This window comes from Aplysia californica, unplaced genomic scaffold, assembly GCF_000002075.1.
Source record: "Aplysia californica isolate F4 #8 unplaced genomic scaffold, AplCal3.0 scaffold00201, whole genome shotgun sequence".
In the NCBI taxonomy this organism is placed as follows: Eukaryota; Metazoa; Mollusca; class Gastropoda; order Aplysiida; family Aplysiidae; genus Aplysia; species Aplysia californica.
Genome location: NW_004797471.1, coordinates 544,835 through 558,212, shown reverse-complemented (window position 1 = coordinate 558,212; position 13,378 = coordinate 544,835). Strand labels below are relative to the sequence as shown.

At 38.8% G+C, this 13,378-nt stretch overlaps 1 protein-coding gene across 1 annotated transcript; it reads left to right on the top strand.

Annotated features, from left to right (window-relative positions):
- Window positions 1-3,550: 3,550 nt before the first annotated feature.
- On the top strand, window positions 3,551-6,599 carry LOC101863984 (galactoside alpha-(1,2)-fucosyltransferase 2). Its single transcript, XM_005099060.3, has 2 exons — window positions 3,551-4,541; window positions 5,448-6,599. Exons 1-2 carry the CDS (start codon window positions 3,772-3,774, stop codon window positions 6,079-6,081), a joined length of 1,404 nt encoding a protein of 467 aa, XP_005099117.1. The 5' UTR covers window positions 3,551-3,771; the 3' UTR covers window positions 6,082-6,599.
- The last annotated feature ends 6,779 nt before the right edge of the window (window positions 6,600-13,378 follow it).

Here is a 13,378-nt window from a genome sequence, read left to right as displayed (position 1 = left end):
CTTGTGTGCAGACATTCCACGCTTCGGTGGCTTCCAGGTTGTTCCACCTCTCTAGAAAACAAAATGTCGATAGGTGTGTGTGTGTGTGTGTGTGTGTGTGTGTGTGTGTGTGTGTGTGTGTGTGTGTGTGTGTGTATGTATGAGTGTGTGTATGTCTTTGTGTGTTTTAACTCTTTTCATGCCAATGGACGCATACTGCACTACCAGTCTCGATATATTCCGTATAAAAAGTTATTAAATACATGTGCAGTTGTGTGTGGAAATATTCGAGGTCTCTTTCAATGCTTTAAGGATAATTAGGAGACGAGATCTCTGATTTGCATTGTAAGCTTTCATGGAAGTTGAGATAGCTTCAGAATGCTTTTAGGTCTGCTGGGGTAATAATGTGGGTAGTAAAGCGCATTTAGCTTTCCGTTAAGCGGGCATTTGCGCTATACAATTAATGTTATTTATTATTGTTATTTAAGTCCAATTACGATTTTTTTTAAAAATCGCTAAACATCCCACGGGTGGACGAGGGGCGCCATTGGTAGGTCCTACATCTTTAATTTCCCTCTGTTGTTTCTGTCTGTCTGTCTTACTTTTTCTCAACATTAAATGACCACTACTGAGCCGATGTGGGTCTCTTAACTCAAACAAACAGAAAACATAAACATACCATGACATGTCATTCGTAATACCGCCAAGTTAAGGATTCCACCAAACTTATCTACAATCGTAGTCCACCCTTTTTCTCAGATACAATAATCTTTAAAACCCCGAAAGTTTAACATTATAAAAAAGAATGTATAGAAAGCAAAAGCGGAGGAGAAAATTGTTCTGAGATGTCCATGTTGTTATTTCTCGTCCCCCCTACCCTCCTCTCTGTAAGCTCCATTCTCCTCCCAAAAAGCTAGATGCCTTCATTACATAAGCACGAACATAGGCCCACTGAACCCCGCAATGTCACCCACGAACAAAACATCGGACGTCAAAGTCGTCCCAGGGCAAACATGATTGGACGCGCTGCGCTGTCAGCAAGAAAGTAACTCCTTAAATGGAGAGGTAGACAGACGTGCGCTTCACGTCACTAGCGTTGTCGTGGTAACTAGGTAAACAAGCCCAACGGCTTTGGGGCGGGGGAGCGGAGCGGGCAGTTGGTTTGTCATGTAACATTTGCTTTTGGCATCTCTTAACCCGTAAGAAAAGTAACACCGACTAGAGAGTAAAGGATAAAGAGTGGTCTTTTTTTAAGGGGGGAGGTCAGCGGGGATTGAGAAGCGGCGACGCTTTGGTACGTCACGTCTTCGCAGTTGCAGACGACGGGGAAATGGGAAATGGCGATAGAGTGATGAGATGCAAAGATCTTGGGAGACAACGACAAAAATGAAAAGGGATTTGGTGCAAGGCGAGGGGGGGGGGTGTCCTTATATATATTTTTTTTTCTTTTTTGGGGGGCGGGGGGAGTGCTAAGGACAATCCTAACTGAGTGCACATTGTTCACGAGATACTTGTGCTTTGTTCTCTCTCTGTTTTGTAATAATGCAAGCGCATGTCTGTATGTGTGTGTGTGTGTGTGTGTGTGTTTGTGTGTGTGTGTGTTTGAGTGTGTGTATGTGTGTGTGTGTGTGTGTGTGTGTGTGTGTGTGTGTGTTTGGGTGTTTGTTTGAGGGGGGTTTTCCGTGTCTATGTAAGCTGTTTCAGTGTTTTTGTTATATTTGTGTGTTTCTGTTTGTACGTGTGTAGTTTTGCCGACAAAATGAGTTACTTCTCGGATTTTAGTCCCATGAAAAGAGCAGATGCGTCAAAATTGTAAGTGGAATCTGTACAGAATATGGAATAATAAAAGAAAAAATTCTACAATTAATTTGACCCCAGTGTCGATTTTCGACCGATATCTACATTCGAGGATTACGGGAAATAACTCATGCCTATACACTGCGCCCCTCCCTCCCCCCTCCCCATCCAACACACACGCACATACACAAATGCACACTCTCTTTCAGTGTGTACAGTGACGCCAATCGCTCAAGTATATATTCCAGTAATAAATGTTTTTAGAAATAATGATAGATTTCGGTCAAATAATATTGCGCTATAAGTCTAAGATAGGGTGCTATTACAGTGACTTGAAGAAAACAGAATACTTTCACTTTACACATTCAAGATTTCTTCAGCTTACAGAATCTAGTACACTCCCTTTGTTTTGTTACTTTTTTGTTTTGTCTTTGTAAAGTGTTTTACGGCGCTCGCAAATGCATGGGGTCATATTATGAGCGCGCGGGACACACCTAATATTTTCAGTTGATAGGAAATTTTGAATTTTGCCCTGGTAGAGTCCGAAGCCTACTCTTATCGATTTTAGACCACCAAGGGATCTTTAACGTGCGCAACTTGCACAGGGGCCCTCCGAGATTTTTCGCCCTTGTCCGAGAAGGCTAGGTGTAGATCTTTCATACCAGAAGATCAGGGGTGTAGCAGAAAGACAGCAGTAAGGAGGAGCCAAGGAGTAGCAGTAGAAAGGCTGCAGAAAGAGTCAGGAGCCCAGAGGAGGGGGCTAAGGGGGTGAGGGGGTGGGGGCAGAAAGTGGAAATGAAAGCAGACGACAGGACATTGTTAGAGAGCAGGAAAGGAGGTGAAAGGAGACAATTTTAGAGAAAAATTTTTTTCGGTCGCTACCCAGATTCGAACCTGGGACCTTTGAAAGAGAGGCCAACACCTTAACCTCTAGGCCACTAGAGCCTCTTTGTTACTTTTAAGACTTTCGATCTGAAATTTGCACAATGCTTTTTTCCTGGATCATGAGTTACAAGTACGGTCAATATCACGTAAAGAGATTCCGTAAACAGATGTTCACTGGGTGCGGAGATAAAGGACATAACGATCAAAACAGATCATGTGTTCCCTCCACTGAGATTGTATTTAAATCATGTTTAAAGTGGATGCAGTGTGCGCATTTCTCATGATAACTTTAGACGAAAAGTAAAGTTTTTTTTCTAAATATCCATATTCTAATACGCGTGTTTTCGTGTATATATGTACTTATGTACGGTACACATTTCGAATAAGCGCATAACTTAGACAAACGGACGCAACTTCCCTGCTTTCCTGTGAGTTTCATGTGGCTTTCGCGTGATATTGTGTTATACTCGTATTAGCCTGGCATTTGTGGGATTGTCTCGACAGATTCCTGCAATATTCCTGTGATCTGCTAACTTTTGAGAGCACAACAAGCAGCAATTAATCAGCTATTAACAACCTGTGTCATCTTCAAATTGATTTTAAAGGGGGGAAATACTTTGGGAATTTCCCTGTCTTTATCCTCCTCAAAACCAACAAATAAGCCCACAAAAAGTAGGGATCAGAGAATAGCATTTTATGGGGGATTGTGGAATCTGAAATGTTCAAATAATAAACAAAACGAATAGATCTAATAGGGAAAAGATCGCTGTCAAAAGGACTTCCATTTTTCACGTCAATTCAGATTTAATGTCTAATTGTTGGAGACAGTTACCAGGTTAGCTATGACATTGATAAGACAAAGAGGACAAAGAAGGGGTTTGGGGGGGGGGGGGGTATCTGCATGTTGTGATAATCTGTAGCGTTTCTACAGGTAACATACGGATGATATGATAAGTTATGTAGAGTCCAAACACGTCTCTAATAAATGTTATATTATTTCATTCAATAAGTCGTGACTTTGCTTCTTATGGTATCTCTCTGCTCACCTAAGGAGAAATACTAACATTAACGAGTGTGGAATAAATTTCTATTCCAAACTATTGGATAGAAATGGCTGTCGTCAACGTGTTATGTTTTCGTAAAAACCTCCAAGGATTCCTACCAAAACGACTTCTGGTTCTTATAACCTTAAGTACTGTTACTGTGATAATTTACGGTCACACACTTTTACTTCGACATTTAAAAGAATCACCAACAAATGTGCATATTTCCCAATCAAATCACACCTGGATTTTGTCAAAGATGGAGGCAAAAATGAAATCAAGTTTGAAAGAAAGTTTTAGAGTTGACTCCCTGAAGTTGATGCATTCAAAAAAGCTTCCGAAAATCACAGATCTGGATAATATACATTTCGCAGATAGCAATCGTAACAACACAGAAAAAGACGACGACACAGATCGCCAAGACAAAGAAAGCGTTGTTGCAAATAATAGTATCAATTTTAAAGACAAAAAAGACAACCTTAGAGCTAAAGACCGAAAAATACAAGATAACTATCGAAATGATTCCAAAGAGAGTCAGAATGTTGATGGTAACGGTCAACTTGTCCTGGACAACGAACATGGCCTAGGGGGAAACGATCACAACATCACTGACACGGAGACGAAGGTCAAAAGTCACTCCAATGCAACCCTGTGGAAAATAGCTCCCCTTTACGCAGCAACCATTTTCCCAGGCCGTCTCGGCAACCTGATGTTCCAATATGCTTCTCTTTTGGGCATTGCGCACGACAACAACCGGCTGCCAATTGTTCCTAAAAACGTTCACGGTCTTACTGGATACTTCAGGTTGACTGAGACTCCGCGAGTAAACACAAAAAAGTAAGTACATAAGTCGAAACATTGTTGATCCCTTGTAGATGAAAAAATATGTTGTTCCTTTTGAGTCAGAACGTAACGTTGTCCCCAAAGGAAAAATATAACGCTTGGGCTTAAGCTTTACAAATAGTTGATATCTTGTTGGTGTCGCTTTCTGTTTTCTTCGGCTTTGGATGTGGTACTGTAAGTTCTTAAATTATATTACAATATTATATCGAACGAAAATATAAAGATTTTAAAAGCTGGATGTCCCCAGTGACACAATTTCGATCGTCTATAAGGCAATATGTTTCTCAGGTGATTCAGCATCCATAAAGAAAGACGAAGAAACTGAACATATACGTTTGGTATCTCTCCCGTTTAGGAATTGAACTCACATTCTTTTAAGGCAGATGAAAAGTCGTAACAATGCCCCATAGTTGTACTTTAAGGATGGTGTAATATATAATTATATATTTATACATAATTATATACATATATCATCCACATTATATATCATGTATGTTTTTTGGGGGGGAGGGAGGGGAGTGTTACGAACTTAATAGACCCTTATTTTGTTGAGTCCTTTGATGGCCGTTAAAAATGTTTTGCAGAGTGTGCAATAACAAAACAATAAAGCCTTTAAAGATAAAAGTCTCAGTATATCTTCTGATGTACAGTTTTTTTTAGAAGAAGACGTTTCATCTTTATAGTTAATATGATCAAAAGCAAGTGGTTGGAGGGTGCTAGTATGGCTTGCTCCTTCTCTCCTATAAACAACCCATTGTCCTGATCTCACCTTCCCTTTTTTTTTCTTTGTCACTCTCTCGTAACACCCCTAATTTTCCTCATTAGAATGACTTTATTGTGTTGCAAGTGTTGTAAAACTCTTAATACATGTGAAAACTGATCTCATCTCGTTCTCGGCAGGTGGAAATCCGTGTACGCCCGGTATTGGGGTTACAAATCCGAGAGCTTCTACCCATTGCCACAAGAGAACGTAACGCTGTGCTGTGATTTACAAAGCTTCAAATACTTTGACAGCATAGCAGACACCATAAGAAAGGAGTTTACTTTTAACTTAAACACTCAACGAAAGGCGAATGATATCCTGGTCAACGTTGGCGTGCACCCAAACAGATCTTCTATACTCGTTGGTATTCATGTCAGAAGAGGAGATTACTTAGACAAGCCTAGAATTGCTGCTGGAAGAGTTACTGCCCCTCCGTCTTACTTCAATGCTGCTATGAGGTGGATGAAAACGAAATTTCCAAACGATCAGATTATCTATGTGGTTGCCAGTGACGATCTGAAATGGTGTGCAGAGAATTTCAAAAACTACACCGACGTCAAGGTTTTGCCTGACGCCTCAGAAGGTGTCCACATGGCCATTATGGCGTCCTGTGATCACGTGATCATGTCGACAGGCACGTACAGCTGGTGGGCAGCCTGGCTCTCAGGCGGGATTGGCATCTACTACAAGAAGTTCCCGGTTCCTGGCTCGCAACTTGACAAGGGTTTAAACAGGTCTGACCACTACCCGGAACAATGGATACCTCTGTGAGGTGAAAACTTCGCTATTTATTTTTATGAGGCCAGATTGGATTAGATAGATTACGACGGCGCTCAATGGACGTAGGACGTATAATTTTTGTAGCCTTGGTATTTTCTTCTGTTGCTTGCTCCTCCCAGATGCCCTGAATACATATGGGGACTGGTGAAAACCCAAAGTTCAGTGATTTGATTTCTGAGAGACAATTTCTATTCTAACATAATGATTGCACAAAAGTTAGGTTTGTTTAGTGCTAAAAGAACCAATAGATTGTGTAAATTTGATCTTTTCTCGGAAACTGCTCTCTTCTTTCAGTCCCATGTGCACAGATTTCTAAGGGTCAAGGCCAACTGCAATTTTGCTACAACATTGAGGACGGAACTTATTCAGTTTTCATACATAATATTTATTTAAGTCGAATTGTGTTTTTTTTTCATGTTTTTTTATTCTTTGCTTCATTTTTTTGGTACCCCAGTACGTCATATCGTAGGTGAGAGTATACCATCTTTACAAGGAGAATATAACCTCCCTGTTTTTTTTTTTTTTTTTTTTTTTGTTTGTTTTTTTTTTTTATAGGGGGGGGGGGTGTGGTGTTATTTTTATAATTTTCTTTTTCATGTGTGTTTGCACCCGTATCGACACAATTTAGATTATGAAAGAGGCGGGCTTCGTCCTGTCTGTCAGCACCACTTCAGGTTGAAAGGAATGCAACATACTGTAGGATCCTGTATGTTGACTTTTTTGTCACCCTTTAGTACAATCCAGCAGCGATCATTTTAATGAAGTGAGAAAACATAGGTATAAACGTCAATTTAACATCATGGATGGGAAATTTTGTGATCAACAGAACCTAGTGCATAAAACGTAAACATTCCTCATGAACAAACATCATAACAAATACAGGGCCCCTCAAGAATGTGTCTTGTTGCCAGTTTTGTTTACACTGTTCAAAAACGATTGCCAAATCAACAACAACAACATCAAGTTAATTAAATTTGCAGACGATTTGACTATTTGGACCTATTCAGGCTGACCATGACGAAACTGCTAATTGGAATTGTACTCTAAACTTTTCTGATTGGTGTGAAACTCTTAAGCTGCATTTGTATGCGAAAACTTGTTATTGACTTAAGAAAAAAGAAATTGCACCCGCAAGCACTCCAAATTTTAATTTAAAAAATGAAAACGTCGAGCAAGTGTGAGATTATAAGTATTTAGGTAAGTATTTAAGTATTATCACAGACAAAAAACTCAACTGGCTTGTTAATACTTCTCTCCTGCATAAAAAGTGAGGAAAAGAATATCCCTCTAGGGAAACCCATGTTTTTCAAAAGTTGATAAGACGTTGACGTCCATATTTTATCATTCAACCTTAGAAAGTATAATCAAATTTTGTATGACAGCACTGACCTGGAGCACAAGATATTAAGATGGATTAATACGAAAAGCAAACAAAATTCTAACACCTGCACTCCACTACTTCCATGAATGTATACTATACATTATCGTTTGCACTATAAAAATCAATTCCATCTTTTTAGATAACCAACATCCACTGTCCTGTCAAATGAAAAAAACAATCAGAAGTAAAAGACCTATGCTTCTGATCTGTAACAAAGAAACATACAGAAGGTCATTTTTATTATCATCCCTTGAACTCGTACCATTTTAGTCATCTTGTAATATAACTATTCACATATGATATTTTACAGCATGCAACATCAGAAATACTTTGTATTGCAATCAGAATAGTAATTACGTCAGCACTGCCAATATGTATGAACTATTATTGTTCAATTATATTATTAATTGTGTGAGTTTGTGAGTGCAATACTACTGCATTAATATGTTTATGTGCACAGAATGTGTTTGAAGTAGAAGATGTGAGAAAGAGAGAAAGTGTGTGTATGGGTGTGCACACGCGCGTGTGTATACGTGTGTGGGTGTACGTGTGTGTGTGTGTGTGTGTGTGTGTGTGTTTGTGTGTGTGTATACGTATACGTGTAAGTGTACAGTTGTGTGTGTGTGTGCGTGTATGTGTATGTGCCTACGTGTACGTGTGTGTGTGTGTGTGTGTGTGTGTGTGTGTGTGTGTGTGTGTGTGTGTGTGTGTGTGTGAGTCTTGTGTGTGGTTAAAAACCAAACCATTGTACCTGGAATTGGACAATAAAATTTTACCTTATCTTTTCATATCTTATCTTATCTTATCTTAGAAAACCGAGATAACAGTATTCGAGAAACATTCTCCAACACGAGATTTGAACTCAGGTCTTCTTTTTGCGACAGTGAAGCAACTAAGCCCTTAACCATAGTAGAGCAGTGCCCATTTGACATTACAATTCAACATCTACGATTTTCTTTCCCTCTTCACAGCTATTCGAAGCCTTCAAACGCCGTTTGATCAACCCACTATTAATCTAAAGTCTCTGAGGTTTACACAACGGTCTGTTGTGCGTTATAATAGTACACTAGTACTGAATAGCGAATGTTACCGATGGGCGTGATTAATATTGTATAAGATAAAAGTCATTCGCACACCGCTTTTAAACTGTACAAATAGTTCCTTCATGCTTCAAAGTGAGGGCTTTCGTGGTCTAGGGGTACGGTGGTCACTTCTCATTGAATATTTTCGTAAACACATGTTAGCTGCTTTCTAGAACATTTCTTAAGGGGGGCTGGTTTATAAACCTATTTCGGTAACTATGACCTTTCAGATAAAGCCGTATAGCAAGGAGATATAACAGGAAAGGATTTCTAAAATGTAACTTTAAATCTTTCTGTTGAAGTCTGCTGTTACCATGATAATGGTGGCCATATTGAAAATAAACAACTTTCATAAAAGTAAAAAGGATTTTTTAAATTTACCAACCAAATTTGTTCCAATTTGGCACATTGATAGATATACCCAGTACAAAATGTTATGCCGTTGGGCTCTTGAATATCTTGAATAGGAAAGAAAGTTAAAGAAGGATAACTGACCTACCCCTTCATGTCTCTGAATTCGATTACATAATCATCCATGTAACTCACGTATGCATATTATTGATTTGCTTTTCCACCTCTATTAAGTTAGGTTATGATGTGAATAACAAGCCTTGAAAATTTCATTTGAATCAAAAAGAAAATAAAAAAAGTATACGACAAAAAGCTATCAAAAATTGAAGCTTTGAGAAAAATCACATTTTCTTACACAGTACGCAAAATAAAAGTTCAAGGACAGAAAATTTGAAAAAAGTTGATTGTAACACAAAGAGTAAACATTTTTTAAGATTTACAAGTGGTTGAAGTATTATGATACCTAAAAGGCCCAGATATCATTCTTAAATTGACACACAATCGTTATCTTTAAACCCCCCTCCCTTAATAAATACATAAAAACTAATTAAAAATCCCAGTGGGTGGTTTTTACAGATTATAAAAGGTTCACATCTAGGAAAGTTTCGCTTTTCCCCAAGTCTGTAATTTTTTTTTCTAATCGAGACGTTATGCTTATTTAACGCATTTTTAAGAACCTTTAGGGACAAGTTTTGCCACCAAAAATTTAAAAAAGTGTGATTAGTGAGCTGTTACCTAGGCCATATTGCGTATGCAAAATGTTTGAGAGAAGTGGAACGTTCTGTGAACAATCCCATTTTCCGCATGGCGGAGATTTATAGTATTTTATATAAATTTACGAAGAAAATTTTTCTTTAATCTAGCCTAGATTGCTATGGGAAAATATGATTAAGCTAAGACAAATTGACACAAACTACTATGCAAAGAATGGGTAACATTGATTCACCTGTTAAAGGTAATAATATATTGGAGGATAAGTTGCTCCATGAACTTTTGACCGCACTATAGTAGTTATTAAGGAATGTTCTAGAATACATTGCAGCTAACTCGTGTTTCCAAAAATATTGATCTGTTAAGACAAATGGATACAAGTTTTGGTACAAAAGCTGGAGACTATGGTCTGATTGTTGAGAAAAAAATTGACAATAAGTTAGTCCCACAAATTTTAACCGCACTATAATTATGGCTGCCTTATCGCTTACGGTGAAGAGGAACAATAAATGTACCCCTTTTAAGAAACTTTTCTGTGAATACCCAGACATGTAGGATAGACTGTCAAAAGTTTCCTTGTCTACCTCCATCCTGTCTGGTACCTTTTCTAACATCAGCTACTGCCCTGCATGTTGGAACATGCACGTATCCCGCAGAGGTAGACGGTCTGATTCGGCAATACATCTTCAGAACATAAATCTTTGAAATTGTGAAATGATGACATGGTGAGGTACAACGCCCTTATCAACACTACTGTCAGGTTATTTAAGAGGCGGGACCACCGAGTTGAACGACCATCTCCGAAAGGACTGAGCCAAGTGGTGAATATTTATAGTCTTTCCCAAGGACACAACATTGGACTGAGTTGAGGCTCGAACCCCCGAACCCGTAATCTTATGAGTACGAGCCCGGTAGTCTAATCACAAGGTTTCCGACGCCACTATAAATCTTTCAGAGGCTATGCATTTGATTTTGAAACATATTGATGGCATAAGTAATTTTTTAAGAACAAAAAGAAGGTCACAGGAGCATTGTCGACGACTGAGGGTATTCAACAAATATATCAAAGAGAGGTACTAAGAAATGCAGGGAGGCTCTCGTGGCCTTGAGGTTAAGGTGTTGGCCTCTCATTGAAAGGTACCGGGTTCGAATCCGGTAGCGACCGAAAATTTTCTTCTCTAAATTTGTCTCCTTTCACCTCATTTCCGGCTCTCTAGCAATGTTCTGTCGTCTGATTTCGTCTCCTCTTTCTGCCCCCACCCCCTCACCTCCTTTGCCCCTTCCTTTAGGCTCCTGATTCTTTCTGCAGCCTTTCTACTGCGACTCCTTCGCTTCTTCTTACTGCTGTCTTTCAGCCACACCCCTGATCTTCTGGTAGGAAATATCTACACCTAGCCTTCTCGGAAAAGGGCGAAAAATCTCAGAGGGCCCGTGTGCAAGTTGCGCACGTTAAAATCCCTTGGTGGTCTAAAATCGATAAGAGTAGGCTTTGGCCGCCACCCGGGCAAAACTCAAAATTTCATACCAACTGAAAATATTAGGTGTGTCCCGCGCGCTCATTTGATCTTATGCAGTTGCGAGCGCCGTAAAACACTTTACAAAAACAAAAAGAACCAAGAAATGCAGAGATTTTATAGGCTTAAAGTACAAAATGGAAAAGACAAACATGAGTGGATGTGTGATATTAAAGGAAGAGAAGATTATACAAGCTCAGCAATTCAAGCTCTTGGGATAAGCAACCAATTTGATCCAAGATGGTGCGCCTCGATAGTGTAACAGATACAGGATAGAGACATAGTAACGTGGCTTCAGAAAGTGAAGAAATTGCCTCATTACCAGAAACTTAATAGAATAACACTACTCACGAATCTAAAAAAAACAACCGCGACAGTATAGTCCAACAGCTCATGTTTAACCTCTATGCTGATTTACCACGTAGGTGGAGAAAGGACGAGTACAGCATACACTGGGAGCAACAATTTGATCATTACGCCCCTCAAAAGTGAAGCGTACATTGGCTAGTGTGGCATTTTTGTATTGGTAACCACAGAAGTCGCTGTCGATGATGGTTTGCTGGAAGTACAGCTCTTCCTTCAAGAAAGCCAGTAAACATGAAGCAAACTTATTTGCTAATTCCCCCTTCTGCTTCTTACCACACGTAACAAGTAGTCTGGTGTGTTGTAGCTTCAAATAATATCGTAAAATTATGAACGACACGCTTTGTTTTGTAATATAAGGCTGATGCATTCAGTTTGGGACTTTAAAGATTTGCAGGACGTACAAACATTTTTCACTTTTCCACAAGAAATTGCCAATGGAAAAAAACCTGCTATTGACATCGTTTATAAGGATGATTCAAGGACGATGCATTTAAAAAGTGATTTGACTGAAGCTCATCAGACAGACGTTTTGTACTTATGATTGCAGAAACTGATGAAAGAAATTGTGCCATCCAAGGTCCTCTACTAAGAGGTTTTTCTCCTCCCTGCAGGAGGTTTTTATGTGTTACGGAAGTGCGTCGGAGTTGAAATATCTAAAAATATGTGAGGCAGCGTGGTGGAATCAGGCTCTCGTCAAAATAATCAAAGTGAAGAAACTTGCATTTTTCTGCAGATTTGTGAATTTTTATCAAATTGTTATATTTTGGCTCAACACCTTTCATGTCAATTAAAGAACTCATTACTGTGTGGATTTTTCTGAAAAACGTTGATTAAAGGCACAAAAAAATGAAAATTTTCAGTTCCCACGGACTCTTAAGCTAAAAAAATAACTAATCTTTGGCGGCCATTTTCTCACTAATTTTACCTCTGAAAACAGGTGACCCCCACCTGCTTCAATCCAAAATATCTCCACTTCTATTGAAAACGGATGGGTAATTTTTCCATTGAAAGCAAGACAAATGAACAAGCTTTAAGATTATACCAATAACTCAATATGCACAAAAATTGACGAGAGCCTGATTCCACCGCGCTGCCTCACATATATATGGTAATTTCTTGTTTGAAAAAAAAAACCCCAACAACAAAGAACTGCAATTTATGATTTAAAAGTAACACTATCTACCGTTTTGAAAAGACCAATGGCCTTTGTAAGATCCGAAATTTTTCTGGGATCAGTGACAGAGAAGACATTATTGAAATTTGTTTCCTTCGATTCTTTCCAAGTCCGTGCATTATATCAGTATGTGTCCTAAAGGGAAATCAGTATTGCATCGAATACAGAACGCGTTTTCCCTCTTTCCCTGGAGGAGATTTGTATGAGTTATGATAGTATGTTCAATACGCAATAAATACTGATTTCACAATAAGACACATATATTGATAGAATTTACGGACTTTGGAGAGACCCCAGGAAAACAAATTTCAAGAATTTCTTCCCCATCACTGATCCCAGCGGAATGTCCCGATTTTATAAACACCATTAGTCTTTTCCAAAAATGTAAATGATGGTATTTTAAATCATAAATTGCTAAAAAGAAAACCACCCCCAAACTAGCACGTGCTATGGAATAACGTAAAAATAACCAACTGGTGTCAATTACGCTAATATAAAGTTGTGCTGCTGCGAGTTCCACAAAATCATATACATGTACCCAATTTGGGCCAATAAACACCGTTGGGCCATCTCCAGACGAGACGAAGTTATACTATAAAGCCTGTTAAACATACTTCACTAATGCTAAGAAAAATCTCCTGCATGGAGAGGAAAGCCATTTCTGTAATGGAAGTAATACTGATTTCCCCTTTAGATACATACCAATAGA

Excerpts from the sequence above, each read along its gene's own strand:
- LOC101863984 (XM_005099060.3), top strand. The coding sequence starts at position 3,772 with ATGGCTGTCGTCAACGTGTTATGTTTTCGTAAAAACCTCCAAGGATTC. Across the intron at positions 4,542-5,447 it reads CCGCGAGTAAACACAAAAAA|GTGGAAATCCGTGTACGCCC; the intron begins GTAAGTACATAA and ends CGTTCTCGGCAG.